This window comes from Artemia sp. Qi Xiang Cuo, chromosome 2 (genome assembly GCF_049724085.1).
Source record: "Artemia sp. Qi Xiang Cuo chromosome 2, ASM4972408v1, whole genome shotgun sequence".
NCBI classification, from domain to species: domain Eukaryota; kingdom Metazoa; phylum Arthropoda; class Branchiopoda; order Anostraca; family Artemiidae; genus Artemia; species Artemia sp. Qi Xiang Cuo.
The window spans coordinates 27,402,239-27,417,335 of record NC_142795.1 but is presented as its reverse complement, the minus strand read 5'-3'; the positions used below and the strand labels follow the sequence as shown (position 1 = coordinate 27,417,335).

Sequence of the window (15,097 nt, the reverse complement as noted above, 5' to 3'; positions counted from 1 at the left end):
AACATAATGCCTGTTGGAAGGCCCAAAAAACAAAAATTTGCAGTTGCGGTTACTATAAATGATGATTCTTTGGAACCAACACCTGAACCATATAAGATATAAAATTCGACAACCTAGACCATCAATTGCGACAAGGTCATCAATACCTCCCGTACCTTTAAAAATCAAAAATATGGACCGGATAAATCGTTGGAAGAAAAAGAAGTTTTTTTCCAACAACCTGAACAATTAAAAGACACAAAGGTTCAGCGACATGTCACGACATCAAAAAAAGATTCAAATTGTCTGTGTTTAAAAGATAAGCGACAGTGAGAATCTATACATGGAAGCCTGCCGCGTGTCCCATACCTGTGTTAAAAAAAAACAAAGGTTCGGCGATATGTATTTCATAATGACGAAAGATAAGCCGATGTGTAACGAACCAAACAAACTAATTGATTATTGGGTTTCGGATTTTGACATGGATAAGGTCATAAATAACTACCATACTTTTGAAAATCAAAAATATGGACTGGATAAATCGTTGGAAGAAAAAGAAGTTTATATGTCATGCGTAGCATAAATAAGATTATTGAGTTTCCAACGCATCAGTTATTTATATAGTATAATGTCTCTTAGAAGGCCCAATAAACGAAATTGTGCAGTTGCAGTTACTATAAATGATGATTCTTTGGAACCAACACCTGAACTATAGTAGATACCTATCTTATAGTCCCGACATTACCACGTGGTTTATGGTTTTCTCACTGAGAATGAAAAAACAGAATTTTTCTCACTTGAAAAAACCTGAATTTTCTCACTTTTATGGATGTTTTCTTGGACAGTTATGTTTGTTGGTCAATTTATTTGATGTTTTTCATGGATGTCAACAGTAATTTATGTCTGTTTTATGGTTTTTGTCAGTGAGAATGGAAAAACAGTATTTTTCTCACTTTGATGGATGATTTCTGGATCATTGAGTCTAACGGGGACAGGGTCAATGACACTTCTTTCAGGTCGGTCAATTTATTTGATGTTTTTCATGGATGTCAACAGTAATTTATGTCTGTTTTATGGTTTTTGTCAGTGAGAATGAAAAAACAGGATTTTTCTCAATTTGATAGATGTTTTCCGACAGGTGATGTCAAGATTGATTGATTTGTCATGAAAAAGGAATGGGTGAAGTTTATTAATGTCTTTGATTTATTTCCAAGAGAATTGTTTCCGGGACAAAGTTTATTAATATCTTTGGAGTTCGACCAGTAGAATTGTTTTTGGGGCGAAGTTTTTTAATGTCTGACAGATGATGTCATGGTTGATTGATTTGTCAAGAAAGGGGAATTAATTTGATGTTTCTAAGGGGAATTATTGATTCACGAAAGGGATTCTTAGTAATTTGAAATTTGACAGCGGGGGGATGCCAAAAACAAAAGGAACACGCAGAAATTACGTTTAGGGGTTATTTGGGCGAAACCGTTTTAGGCATTTTAGGTAATTATTTCAGCAAGACAGTTAGAGACATTTTAAAACATGATTTTAGAAGATGTTTTAGATTAGAAATTGAGGGTGAAACTCTGTGGTCGTTATAATACACAAGTTCCATTTGAACAGTGTCGTGAGGTCCTCTACCCCAACCCCAAAGGGTTCTGATCCCCCATTCCAACCCCAAAGGCAACCCCCGGTTCTCAAAGGGCCCCCGGCCTCCCCAACGGCCCCCTGGGCCACTCTTTCTTAATTATTTTTTAAGGCTTTATTATATCTTTTCAGAACAAGTTATTTTCTTAATGTCCATCCTAAACCCATTTTACAAGTTGAAGTACCCATCCTTTTCACCTACAACTTTACTTTACAGCCTTTTGAATGCTCCAACACCAAGCAATACTTTTCAAAGGGCATTTCCGAACAAGTTATTTTCTTAATGTCCTTCCTAAACCCATTTTACAAGTTGAAGTTCCCATCCTTTTCGCCCACTACTTTACTTTACAGCTTTTTGAATGCCCCAACACCAGGCAATACTTTTCAAAAGGCATTTCAGAACAAGTTTTTTTTCTTAATGTCTCTCCTAAACCCATTTTACTAGTTGAAGTACCCATCCTTTACACCAACAACTTTACTATACTGCTTTTTTGAATGCTCCAACACCAAGCAATACTTTTCAAAGCCATTTCAGAACAAGTTCTTTTCTTAGTGACCGTCCTAAACCCATTTTACAAATTGAAGTACCCATCCTTTTCACCCACAACTTTACTATACTACTTTTTGAATGCTCCAACACCAAGCAATACTTTTCAAAGGCATTTCAGAACAAGTTCTTTTCTTAATGTCCCTCCTAAACCCATTTTACAAGTTGAAGTACCCATCCTTTACACCCAAAACTTTACTTTACAGCTTTTTGAATGCTCCAACACCAAGCAATAATTTTCAAAGGGCATTTCACAACAAGTTCTTTTCTTAATGTCCCTCCTAAACCCATTTTACAAGTTGAAGTTCCCTTCCTTTTGCCCAAAACTTTACTATACAGCTTTTTGAATGCTCCAACATCAAGCAATACTTTTCAAAGAGCATTTCACAACAAGTTCTTTTCCTAATGTCCTTCCTGAACCCATTTCTAATGTTTAAGTACCATTACTTTTCACACCAAACTTTAATTTAAAGATTTATGAATGCCCAACACCAAGCAATCACTTTCAAAAGATACTTCAGAGCCATCTACGTTCATCTCTTCCCTCCGCACACACCATTGAGCAATGAAATACCCATTCTTTACACACACAACTTAATTTACAGCTTTTTGAATGCCCCAACACCAGGCAATACTTTTCAAATGCATTACAGAACAAGTTCCTTTCTTAGTGACCGTCCTAAACCCATTTTACAAATTGAAGGACCCATCCCTTTCACCCCCAACTTAGTTATAGATAGGAGTTTGAAGTTTTACCTGAGAGAATTAGCTCAGAGTTTTTGTTAGAATTTTAGTTTAGTTTTAGTTAAGAGTTTAGAGTTTTTATCTTAGAGTTTAAGTTAGAGTTCAAGTTTAGTTTAGTTTTAGTTAAGAGTTTAGAGTTTTTAGATTATAGTCTTAGCTTAGAGTTTTATTTAGAGTTCTAGTTTAGTTTAGTTACAGTTAAGAATTTAGAGTTTTAGCTTAGAGTCATAGCTAAGAATTTTACTTAAAGTTATAGTTTGGTTAAGTTTTAGTTAAGAGTTTCGAGTTTTAGCTTAGAGTCTTAGCTTAGTGTTTTTGTTAGAGTTCTAGTTTAGTTTAGTTTTAGTTAAGAGTTTAGAGTTTTAGCATATAGTCTCAGCTTAGAGTTTTAGTTAGAGTTGAAGTTTAGTTTAGTTACAATTAAGAATTTAGAGTTTTAGCTTAGAGTCATACCTTAGAGTTTTACTTAAAGTTTTAGTTTGGCTAAGTTTTAGTTAAGAGTTTCGAGTTTTAGCTTAGAGTCTTAACTTAGAGTTTTTTTGATAGAGTTCTAGTTTAGTTTAATTTTAGTTAAGAGTTTGATGTTTTACCTATTAGTTTCAGTTAGAGTTATAGTTTAGTTTAGTTTTAGTTAAGAGTTTGGTGTTTTACCTTAGAGTCTTAGCTTAGAGTTTTAGTTAGAGTTCTAGTTTAGTTTAGTTTTAGTTAAGAGTTTAGAATTTTAGCTTAGAGTCTTAGCTTAAAGCTTTTTTTAGAGTTCTAGTTTATTTTAGTTTTAGTTAAGAGTTTAGAGTTTTTAGCTTAGAGTCTTAGCTTAGAGTTTTTGTTGAAGTTCTGGTTTAGTTTAGTTTTAGTTAATACTTTAGAGTTTTAGATTAGAGTCTTAGCTTAGAGTTTTTGTTACACTTGAAGTTTAGTTTAGTAATAGTTAAGAGTTTAGAGTTTTATTTTAGAGTCTTAACTTAGAGTTTTTGTTAGAGTTATAGTTTAGTTTAGATATAGTTAAGAGTTTGGAGTTTTACCTTAGAGAACTAGCTTAGAGTTTTAGCTTATTTTAGTTTTATTTAATATTTTAGAGTTTTTTAGCTTATAGTCTTAGCTTATAGTTTTTTGTTAGAGTTCGAGTTTAGTTTAGATTTATTTAATATTTTTTTTTTTTACAATATAGTATTATCTTATAGTTTTATTTAGAGTTCTATTTTAGTTTAGTTTTAGTTAAAAGTTTAGAATTTTATATTAGAGTCTTAGCTTAGAGTTTTTGTTAGAGTTCTATTTTATTTTAGTTTTAGTTAAGAGTTCAGAGTTTCTAGCTTAGAGTCTTAGCTTAGAGTTTTTGTTGAAGTTAAAGTTTAGTTTAGTAATAGTAAAGAGTTTAGAGTTTTAGCTAAGAGTCTTAGCTTAGAGTTTTTGTTAGAGTTCTAGTTTAGTTTAGATATAGTTAATAGTTTTGCGTTTTTAGCTTAGAGCCTTAGCATAGAGTTTTTGTTGAAGTTCTAGTTTAGTTTAGTAATAGTTAAGAGTTTAGAGTTGTATCTTATAGTCTTAGCTTAGAGTTTTTTTTAAAGTTTAAGTTTAATTTAGTAAAAGTTAAGAGTCTAGAGTCTTAGCTTAGAGTTTTTGTTAAATTTTAAGTTTAGTTTAGTAAAAGTTAATAGTTTAGAGTTTTATCTTAGAGTTTTAGTTTAGTTTAGTCTTATTTAAGAGTTTAGAGTTTTTTATCTTAGAGTCTTATCTTAGGTTTTTTGTTAGAGTTATAGTTTAGTTTATTTTTAGTCTAGATTTTATTTTTTTTAGCTTAGAGTCTTAGCTTAGAGTTTTAGTTAGAGTTCTAGTTTAGTTTAGTTTTAGTTAAGAGTTTAGAGTTTTACCATAGAGTCTTAGCTTAGAGTTCTAGTTAGAGTTGAAATTTAGTTTAGTTACTGTTAAGAATTTAGAGTTTTAGCTTAGAGTCATAGCTTAGAGTTTTACTTATAGTTGTAGTTTAGTTAAGTTTAAGTTAAGAGTTTCGAGTTTTAGCTTAGATTCTTACCTTAGAGTTTTTGTTAGAGTTCTAGTTTAGTTTAGTTTTAGTTAAGAGTTTAGAATTTTACCTTGGAGTCTTAGCTTAGAGTTTTAGTTAGAGTTCTAGTTTAGTTTAGTTATAGTTAAGAATTTAGAGTTTTAGATTAGAGTCATAGCTTAGAGTTTTAGTTAAAGTTATAGTTTAGTAAAGTTATAGTTAAGAGTTTAGAGTTTTACCTTAGAGCCATAGCTTAGAGTTTTAGTTAGAGTTCTAGTTCAGTTTAGTTTTAGTTAAGAGTTTAGAGTTTTAGCTTAGAGTTTTTGTTAGAGTTGAACTTTAGTTTAGTAATAGTTAAGAGTTTAGAGTTTTAGCTTAGAGTCTTAGCTTAGAGTTTTTGTTAGAGTTATAGTTTAGCTTAGATATAGTTAAGCGTTTGGAGTTTTAACTTCGAGATTTAGCTTAGAGTTTTAGTTTAGTTTAGTTTTAGTTAAGATTTGAGATTTTTTAGCTTTAGAGTCTCAGCTTAATGTTTTTTTTATAGTTCTAGTTTAGTTTAGTTTTAGTTAAGAGTTTGGTGTTTTACCTTAGAGTCATAGCTTAGAGTTTTAGTTAGAGTGCTAGTTTAGTTTAGTTTTAGTTAAGAGTTTTAGCTTAGTCTTAGCTTAGAGTTATAGTTAAAGTTTAGTTTAGTTATAGTTAAGAATTTAGAGTTTTTTAGCTTAGAGTCGTAGTTTAGAGTTTTTGTTAGAGTTCTAGTTTAGTTTAGTTAAGAGTTTAGAGTTTTATCATAGATTTATACCTTAGAGTTTTTATAGAAGTTGAATTTTAGTGTAGTCATAGTTAATAATTTAGAGTTTTTAGCTTAGAGTCTTAGCATAGAGTTTTACTTAGAGTTCTATTTTAGTTCAGTTTTAGTTAAGATTTTAGAGTTTTATCTTAGAGACTTAGCTTAGAGTTTTTGTTGAAGTTATAGTTTAGTTTAGTTAAGAGTTTAGAGTTCTACCTTAGAGTCTTAGCTTAGAGTTTTACTTAGAGTTGAAATTTAGTTTAGTTATAGTTAAGGGTTTAGAGTTTTAGCTTGGAGTCTTAGCTTAGATTTTTAGTTAGAGTTCTAGCTTAGTTTAGTTTTAGTTAAGAGTTTAGAGTTTTACCTTAAAGTCTTAGCTTAGAGTTTTATTTAGAGTTCTAGTTTAGTTTAGTTTAGTTATAGTTAAGAGTTTATAGTTTTAGCTTAGAGTCTTAGCTTAGAGATTTAGTTAGAGTTGAAGTTTAGTCTAAACTAGCATAACCACAAAATTACACAATATTGCATAGAAATACCAAAACCATAGGTTAGATTAGGTTAGGTTAGGTTAGAGGTTAGGTTTCTCCACGTTTAAGTTAGGTTAGATTAGGTTAGCTTATCATGAGTGCTCATGATAAGCTAACCTAATCTAACTGGTACAAAGTCGACATGGGGGGATTTTCCGTCGAGTATGGTTAGGTTAGGTTAGGCTTGGGGGGATTTTCCGGCGAGTATGTTAGGTTAGGTTAGACTAGATTAAGTTAGGTTAGATTAGATTAGGTTAAGTCAGACTATGTAAGTTAGGTTAGGTTAGCTAAGTTATGTTAGGTTAGGTTAGCTAGTAAACATCTCTCCATGTTTAAGTTAGGTTAGGTTAGGTTAGGCTAGATTAAGTTATGTTAGGTTAGGTTAAGTTAGGTTAGGTTAGCCTACGTACACTAAAGTTTAGAATTTTATCTTAGAGTCTTAGCTTAGAGTTTTTGTTAGAGATCTAGTTTATTTTAGTATTAGTTAAGAGTTTAGAGTTTTTAGCTTAGAGTCTTAGATTAGAGTTTTTGTTGAAGTTCTAGTTTAGTTTAGTTTTAGTTAATAGTTTAGAGTTTTAGCTTAGAGTCTTAGGTTAGAGTTTTTGTTAGAATTGAAGTTTAGTTTAGTAATAGTTAAGAGTTTAGAGTTTTAGCTTAGAGTATTACATTAGAGTTTTTGTTAGAGTTCTAGTTTAGTTATAGTTAAGAGTTTGGAGTTTTAGCTTAGAGTCTTAGCTTAGAGTTATAGTTTAGTTTAGTTTTAGTTAAGAGTTTAGTTTTAGTTAAGAGTTTAGAGTTTTTAGCTTAGAGTCTTAGCTTAGAGTTTTTGTTGAAGTTCTAGTTTAGTTTAGTTTTAGTTTAGAGTTTTAACTTGGACTTAGAATTTTAATTAGAGTTTTTAGCTTTTAGCTAGAGTTAGAGTTTTTAGCTTAGAGTCTTAGTTTAGTTTTATTTAGAGTTCTAGTTTAATTTAGTTTTAGTTAAGAGTTTAGAGTTTTACCATAGTCTTAGCTTAGAGTTTTAGTTAGAGTTAAAGTTTAGTTTTGTTACATTTAAGAATTTAGAGTTTTACCTTTGAGTCATAGCTTAGGGTTTTACTTAAAGTTAAAGTTTGGTTAAGTTTCAGTTAAGAGTTTTGAGTTTTAGCTTAGAATCTTAGCTTATAGTTTTTGTTAGATTTCAATTTTAGTTTAGTTTTGTTTAAGAGTTTAGAGTTTTTAGCTTTGAGTCATAGCTTAAATTTTTTGTTAGAGCTATAATTTAGTTTAGTTTTATTTAATAGTTCTTTCTTTTACCATTTAGTTTACGTTGTATTTATAGTTTAGTTTACTTTTAGTTAATAGTTTAGAGTTTTACCTCATAGTCTTAGCTTAAAGTTTTGTTAAAATTGAAGTTTAGTTTAGTTATAGTTAAGAGTTTAGAGTTTTAGCTTAGAGTCTTAGCTTAGAGTTTTTGTTAAAGTTTAGTTTTACTTAAGAGTTTAGAGTTTCATCTTGGAGTCTTAGATTAGAGGTTTAGCTTAGTTTAGTTTTAGTTAATAGTTTAGTGTTTTTACCTTAGAGTCTTAGTTTAGAGTTTTTGTTGAAGTTCTAGTTTAGTTTAGTTTTAGTTTAGAGTTTTAACTTGGACTTAGAATTTTAATTAGAGTTTTTAGCTTTTAGCTAGAGTTAGAGTTTTTAGCTTAGAGTCTTAGCTTAGTTTTATTTAGAGTTCCAGTTTAATTTAGTTTTAGTTAAGAGTTTAGAGTTTTATCTTAGAGTCTTAGCTTAGAGTTTTTGTTGAAGTTCTAGTTTAGTTTAGTTAAGAGTTGACGGAAACTCAAAGGTAAAACATCAAACTATTAAATAAAATTAAAATAAATTATAACTCTAACAAAAAAACTCTATGTCAAGAGTCTAAGAGAAAACTAGGAACTCTAAACTAAAACTTAGCCAAACTAAAATTTTAATTAAAACTCTAAGTTATGACTCTAAGCTCAAAATATAAACTCTTAAGCGTAACTAAACTAGAATGCAACTCTATCCAAAACTCTAAGTTAAGACTCTAAGGTAAAACTCTAAGATCTTAACTAAAACTAAACTAAGCTATAACTCTAACAAAAACTCTAAGCTAAGACTCTAAGCTAAAACTCGAAACTCTTAACTAAAACTTAACCAAACTATAGCTTTAAGTAAAATTCTAAGCTATGACTCTAAGCTAAAACTCTAAATTCTTAACTGTAACTAAACTAAGCTAAACTAGAACTCTAAATAAAACTCTAAGCTAAGACTCTAAGCTAAAAACTCTAAACTCTTAACTAAAACTAAACCAAACTATAACTCTAACATAACCACTAAGCTAAGACTCCTAAGCTGAGAACTCCAAACTTTTAACTAAGACTAAACCAAACTAAAACTCTTAGCGAATTCTCTGAGATAAAACTTCAAACTCTTACCTATAACTAAGTTGTGGGTGAAAGGGATGGGTACTTCAATTTGTAAAATGGGTTTAGGACGGTCAATAAGAAAGGAACTTGCTCTGAAAGGCATTTTAAAAGTATTGAAATGTGGTAGGGCATTCAAAAAGCTGTAAAGTACAGTTGTGTGTGAAAAGACTAGGAACTTCAATTAGTAATTTGGGTATAGGAGGTGCATTAAGAAAATAAATTGTTATGAAATGCCTTTTGAAAAGTATTGCTTGGTGTTGGACATTCAAAAAGCTGTAAAGTAAAATTGTGGGTGAAACGGATGGGAAATTCAACTTTTAAAATGGGTTTAGGATAGACATTATGAAAAGAACTTGTTGTGAAATGCCCTTTGAAAAGTATTGCTTGATGTTGGAGCATTCAAAAAGCTGTAAAGTAAAGATTTGGGTGAAAAGGATGGGAACTTCAACTTGTAAAATGGGTTTAGGAGCGACATTAAGAAAAGAACTAGATATGAAATGCCTTTGAAAAGTATTGCTTGGTGTTGGAGCATTCAAAAAGCAGTATAGTAAAGTTGTGTGTGAAAAGGATGGGTACTTCAATTTGTAAAATGGGTTTAGGACGGTCACTAAGAAAAGAACTTGTTCTTAAATGCCTTTGAAAAGTATTGCTTGGTGTTGGAACATTCAAAAAGCTGTAAAGTAAAGTTGTGGGTGTAAAGGATGGGTACTTCAATTTGTAAAATGGGTTTAGGGTGGACATTATGAAAAGAACTTGTTCTGAAATGCCTTTTGAAAAGTATTGCCTGGTGTTGGGGCATTAAAAATGCTGTAAAGTAAAGTTGTGGGTGAAAAGGATGGGAACTTCAACTTGCAAAATGGGTTTAGGAAGGACATTAAGAAAATAACTTGTTCTGAAAAGATATAATAAAGCCTTAAAAAATTATTAAAAAATGGTGGCGCAGGGGGCCGTTGGGGAGGCGGGGGGCCATTTGAGAACGGGGGGCTTCCTTCAGGGCGGGGAGGGGGCATCAAAACCCTTTGGGGATGGGGTAGAGGACCTCAAGACACTGTTCAAATGGACCTTGTGTATTATAACGACCAAAGAGTTTCACCCTCAAATTCTCTTCTAAAACCTCTTCTAAAATCATATTTTAAAATGTGTCTAACTGTTTCGCCGAAATAATTCCCTAAAATGTCTAAAACGGTTTCGCCCAAATAACCCCTAAACGTAATTTCTGCGTGTTCCTTTTGTTTTTGGCATCCCTGCGCTGTCACATTTCAAATTGCTAAGAAAACCTTTCGTGAATCAATAATTCCCCTTAGAAACAACAAATTAATTCCCCTTTCTTGACAAATCATTCAACCATGACATCATCTGTCAGACATTAAAAAACTTCGCCCCGGAAACAATTCTACTGGTTGAACTCCAAAGATGTTAATAAACTTTGCCCCGGAAACAATTCTCTTGGAAATAAATCAAAGACATTAATAAGCTTCACCCATTCCTTTTTCATGACAAATCAATCAATCTTGACATCTCCTGTCAGACATTAATCAATAATCCGGAACACATTTATCAAAGTGAGAAAATTACTATTTTTTCCATCTCACTGACAAAAACCATAAAACAGACATAAATTACTGTTGACATCCATGAAAAACATCAAATAAATTGACCGACCTGAAAGAAGTGTCATTGACCCTGTCCCCGTAAGACTCAATAATCCAGAAAACATCCATCAAAGTGAGAAAAATACTGTTTTTCAATTCTCACTGACAAAAACCATAACACAGACATAAATTACTGTTGACATCCATGAAAAACATCAAATAAATTGACCAACACACATAACCGTCCAAGAAAACATCCATAAAAGTGAGAAAATTCCTGTTTTTTCAAGTGAGAAAAATTCTGTTTTTTCATTCTCAGTGAGAAAACCATAAACCACGTGGTAATGTCGGGACTATAAGATAGGTATCTACTAACTATCAAACTTGATAGGATGTGAAAATCGACAACCTGGACCATCAATTGCGACAACAACAATACGGGCAGCTAAAGCTAAGGCCATTGCTAAATTGTCTGAAGTAATCAGAATCCAAAAACTTGTCGAAAAAGAAGAGCAAAGACACGGGGTTAGAGGATATACGAAAACGACAATTAGAGCGTGTCAAAAACGAAAATGAAGAGCAAAGACACACGTGGTTAGAAGACATGCGACACCGAGCAAGTGAGCGAGTCAAAAATTAAAATGAAGAGCAAAGGCACACGCGGTTATAATATATGAAAAACAACAACTAAAGTGTGTCAAAAATGAAAATGAAAAGCAAAGACACATACGGTTAGAAGACATATAACACCGAGCATGCGAGTAAGTCAAAAATGAAAATGAAGAGCAAGGTCACAAGCGGTTAGAAGAAAAGTGACGGCGTGTCAATAATGAAAATGAAGAGCAAAGACACACGCTGTTAGAAGAAATAAGGCACCGAGAATGTCAGCGATTCAAAAATGAAAATGAAGAGTAAATACACATGCGGTTAGAAGAACAGCGGTGGCGTGTTAAAAAAAAGAAAATGAAGAGTAAAGACACGCGCGTTTAGAAGACATGAGACACCAAGCATGTAAGCGAGTCAATGAAAATCAACCTGAATAGCGAGAATCAAAACGTGTCAAAATTGAAAATAATAGCGATGATAATTGGGTTTGGGATTTTGACATGGACACGTTCATCAATGCCTACCATACCTTTTTTTTTTAAGAAAACAAAGGTTTGGCAATATGCGTTTCGTAATGATGAAAGACAAGCCGAGATAAAACGAACCAAACAGATTGAAAAGGATAGCGATGATGATTGGGTTTTGGATTTTGACAGGGTAAAGTTCATCAAAGCCTAGCATACCCCTGAAAATCAAAAACCTGGACTAGATAATTCATTGGAAGAAAAATAAGCTTTTGTCCTACCACCTGAACAATAAAAAGAAACAAAGCTTCGGCAATATGTAAATGACAAACGACAGGCTAAGGCAAAAGTTAAAGGTACAATAAAAAAAACATAATTTTACAAAGGAACTACTTCTAATTTAAGGTCCATTTGGACGTCATGACATCAAGTAAAGTCTCAAATTGTCTGCGTTTAGAAGACAAGCAACAATGAGATACCGTATATAAAAGCTTGCTGCGTCCCAAGTGCCAGGGAAAATTAGTATCTTGGGACATACTCGCATAAAAAAAAAACGATCTAGATAGGTCAGAAGTCTGAGAAAAATCGTTAAGAGTCTTAATTTCGGCTTTTTGCAAATGAAGTCATGTACTATGTTAGTACATCATATAATCATTTCTTATGACATCATATATGGCATCATATAAGTATTTTCTTATATGTTGTCATGCATAGCAGAAATAAGATTGTTGATTATACAACACAACAGTTATTTATATAATATAATGTCTGTTGGAAGGCCCAAAAAACGAAAATTTGCAGCTGCAGTTAGTATAAATTATGATTCTTTGGAAGTAAAACCGGAACTATCAAACGTGATAAGATGTTAAATTCGACAACCTGGACCGTCAATTGCAACGACAACTATACAAACAGCTAAAGCAAAGACCATTGCTAAATTGTCTGCAGTAATCAAAATCCAAAAACGTGTCAAAAATGACAATGAAGAGCAAAGACACGGGCGGTTCGAAGATATGTGAAAACGACAATTAGAGCGTTTTAAAAATGAAAATTCAGAGCGAAGACATACGCGGTTAGAAGAAATACGACACCTAACAAGTGAGGGAGTCAAATATGAAAATGAAGAACAGCTACTCAATGAAAATCAACCTGGATAGCGAGAGTCAAAACCTGTCAAAATTGAAAATGATAGCGATAATAATTGGGTTTGGGATTTTGACATGGATAAGGTCATCAATGCCTACCATACCTTTGTTAAAAAAACAAAGGTTCGGAGATATGTATTTCATTGTGATAAAAGGTTAGCCGAGGTGTAACAAAGCAAACAGATTGAAAATAATAGCGATGATGATTGGGTTTTGGATTTTGACATGAATAAGGTCATCAATACCTACCTTTCAAAATCAAAAACATGGACTGGATAAATTGGTGGAAGAAAAAGAAGTTTTTGTCCCACAACCGGAACAATTGAAAGAAAAAAGGTTCGGCGATATGCCTTTCATAATGACAAAAGTCAAGCCAATGCATAGTATTTCATTTGAATTGTCAAGGTTTGAATTCTTCGTATAATTATTTGGTTGATTAAGCTCAATAATAGGAAATATTAGTGTTATAAGTTTAACTGAAATATGGTTGAACGATTATTTTGATTCTTTATTGACAATTAATGGTTATAATTTTTATGGAAAAACCGGAGAAATCACCGACACGGTGGGATGGCTGCCTACGTTAAGTCGTGCCTTGAGGTTAAGGTTAGGGACGACCTTTGTGTTTATGTTGAGATGGTTTTGAAAGTTTCGTAATTGAGGTAGTTCTGGCGAATCGAAGTTTTGTTGTGGTTGTTTACAGACCTCCTTCGGCATCTAGTCAGAATTTTTTGGAGTTAGTTGAAAGTTAATTGGAAAAGCTGCCAGTGTCTACAAGTCCATGTGTTACAATGGGAGATTTTGATGTTGATATGAGTTTACAAAATGATAGAATTTGCCGTAAGTTTTGTGACACTTTATTTTATTTCAATATGAATCCTTCAATTAATATCTATACCCGGATTACTGAGACTTCTGCGACGTTGCTTGATAATATTTTTGTAAATTTTAATTATAAAGAGTCGTGTTTTATCCCTAATTATGTTTCTGACCATTGTGGAATAATGACAGCTTTTGAAATTAATGGATTACTAAATCCCAACCTAAAAGTGTTACAAAAAAGCACACTATCGTAGCTATTGTTATTCTTCGGCAATTCAACAAATATTTATTTTGTTCAAGGCCGAATCTAGGGAGGGTACCGGGTTTGAACCTCCCCCTTAAAAAAAAATATGTCTGACTCCGCGACTCCGCACAAAGTTTTTGACTGTGAAACCGCACAAAAACTTCGTAATTTTTAAACAGCCAAAAAAAACTTTCAAATATGAATCATAGGTTCAAGGCAAAATTGTTTTAAGTCCTTATGTTTTTGCCCTGTTGTAGCACAGTGAATTGACGCTCTGCTTGACAATACACGGCCCGGGATTCGATCCCCGTCACAGCAAGGTTGGTTGAAAAGCTTGCTACTTGTCCCTGTGAAAAAGATCCAGCAACCGAAACGTCGATTCGACGCCCTCTGTGCCAGCAATGGCTCTGGGCGATCATTATCCTTTTTATCTTCCTTGGTACTTTCAGAATTTATTAACATAAATCTTCACCGACATTATTATTACAGTTTTAAGGATGGTCGATCGAGTAGAAGTTCATCCCGACTTCCTGTCTTGCGTATGTCAAACAGCCCCAAATTTAAGCGATCCCAGGAGGTTCTTGGGGAAAGGAAGCATTTCCCAAGGGCATCTTTTGAGGTTCCACAGAAAGTCAATACTGAAGGGATGATAAAAATTGAACACAATTTGCTGAGATCTCAGGTAAGGCAAGGGAGGTATTTAAAGAAGTAGTTTTCCTAAATAGGCCGTAATCTAAGATATTTTTGTAAAATCAAAACACTTTCATTTACAGGGATAAGAAAATTCAAAGAATAGCTTTTTTTCGCCTAGAAGTTACAAAAACAAGCAGGACTCTAAATTTTATTGTTGTTAAGATAAGAAAATTTCAATTAGGGAGTGATTCCAGAGAGCTGAATCTTCTTTTCAACTTACTGCATTTCAAGTTGAGTTGGGTTGCAGATCAACTTTGTTTGTATGTTCCACGGCTTGAGTCCTATGCCCACAGGACATTTTAGAAAATTTGATAAAAATAAAAAAAAAATTTAGGAAACGACAAACAAGTAGAAACTAAGATCTTCAGATGTATTTTTTCCACTATTATTTCCTAGAAGTCTAAAAGAAATACATAACTATCTGGTTTGGAGATTAAAGATATAGCCTTATGCTCTACATGTGCCTGATGTTAAAAAACCCCATAAATTTTACTTTCAAAGTTAGGAAAACTTCGTTTTTCTTTTTGTTTATACTATTTTTAAGCCTTAAAAATAAAGAGGATTTCTATTTTCCGTTTTGAAAATTTTTTGGAGATTCAGCCAACTTCAAAAACCTTAGGTACTTTCCCATTATATGGGCCTTTACAAGGAAACCAGTCACGAACAACCCGTTTTTGACGGGTTAATTCAAGACACCGCTATACAGTAATGCAATGTTTAGCGTGGTTTTCCATGTGTTTGCGATATTTCAACTGTTGTTTTTTGGGGTTTAAGGGGAGAAAAAGGTACCTAGGTTAGGTTACTTATTTAATATATGCAATGATAAACCCCCCCCCCCTAATGTGCAAATATATAGCCCCAATTTGTTTATAAACCATTATACATTCA

The 15,097-nt window shown here is 32.6% G+C and overlaps 1 protein-coding gene across 1 annotated transcript in view; it reads left to right on the top strand.

The window, feature by feature from the left end:
- The window catches only part of LOC148955073 (uncharacterized), a 76,539-nt gene that overhangs the window by 55,186 nt on the left and 6,256 nt on the right, over nucleotides 1–15,097 (top strand). Inside the window, exon 6 of the mRNA XM_089106104.1 lies at nucleotides 14,006–14,198. Coding sequence (XP_088962230.1) covers nucleotides 14,006–14,198 — 193 coding nt within the window. The remainder of the gene's footprint in view (nucleotides 1–14,005; nucleotides 14,199–15,097) is intronic.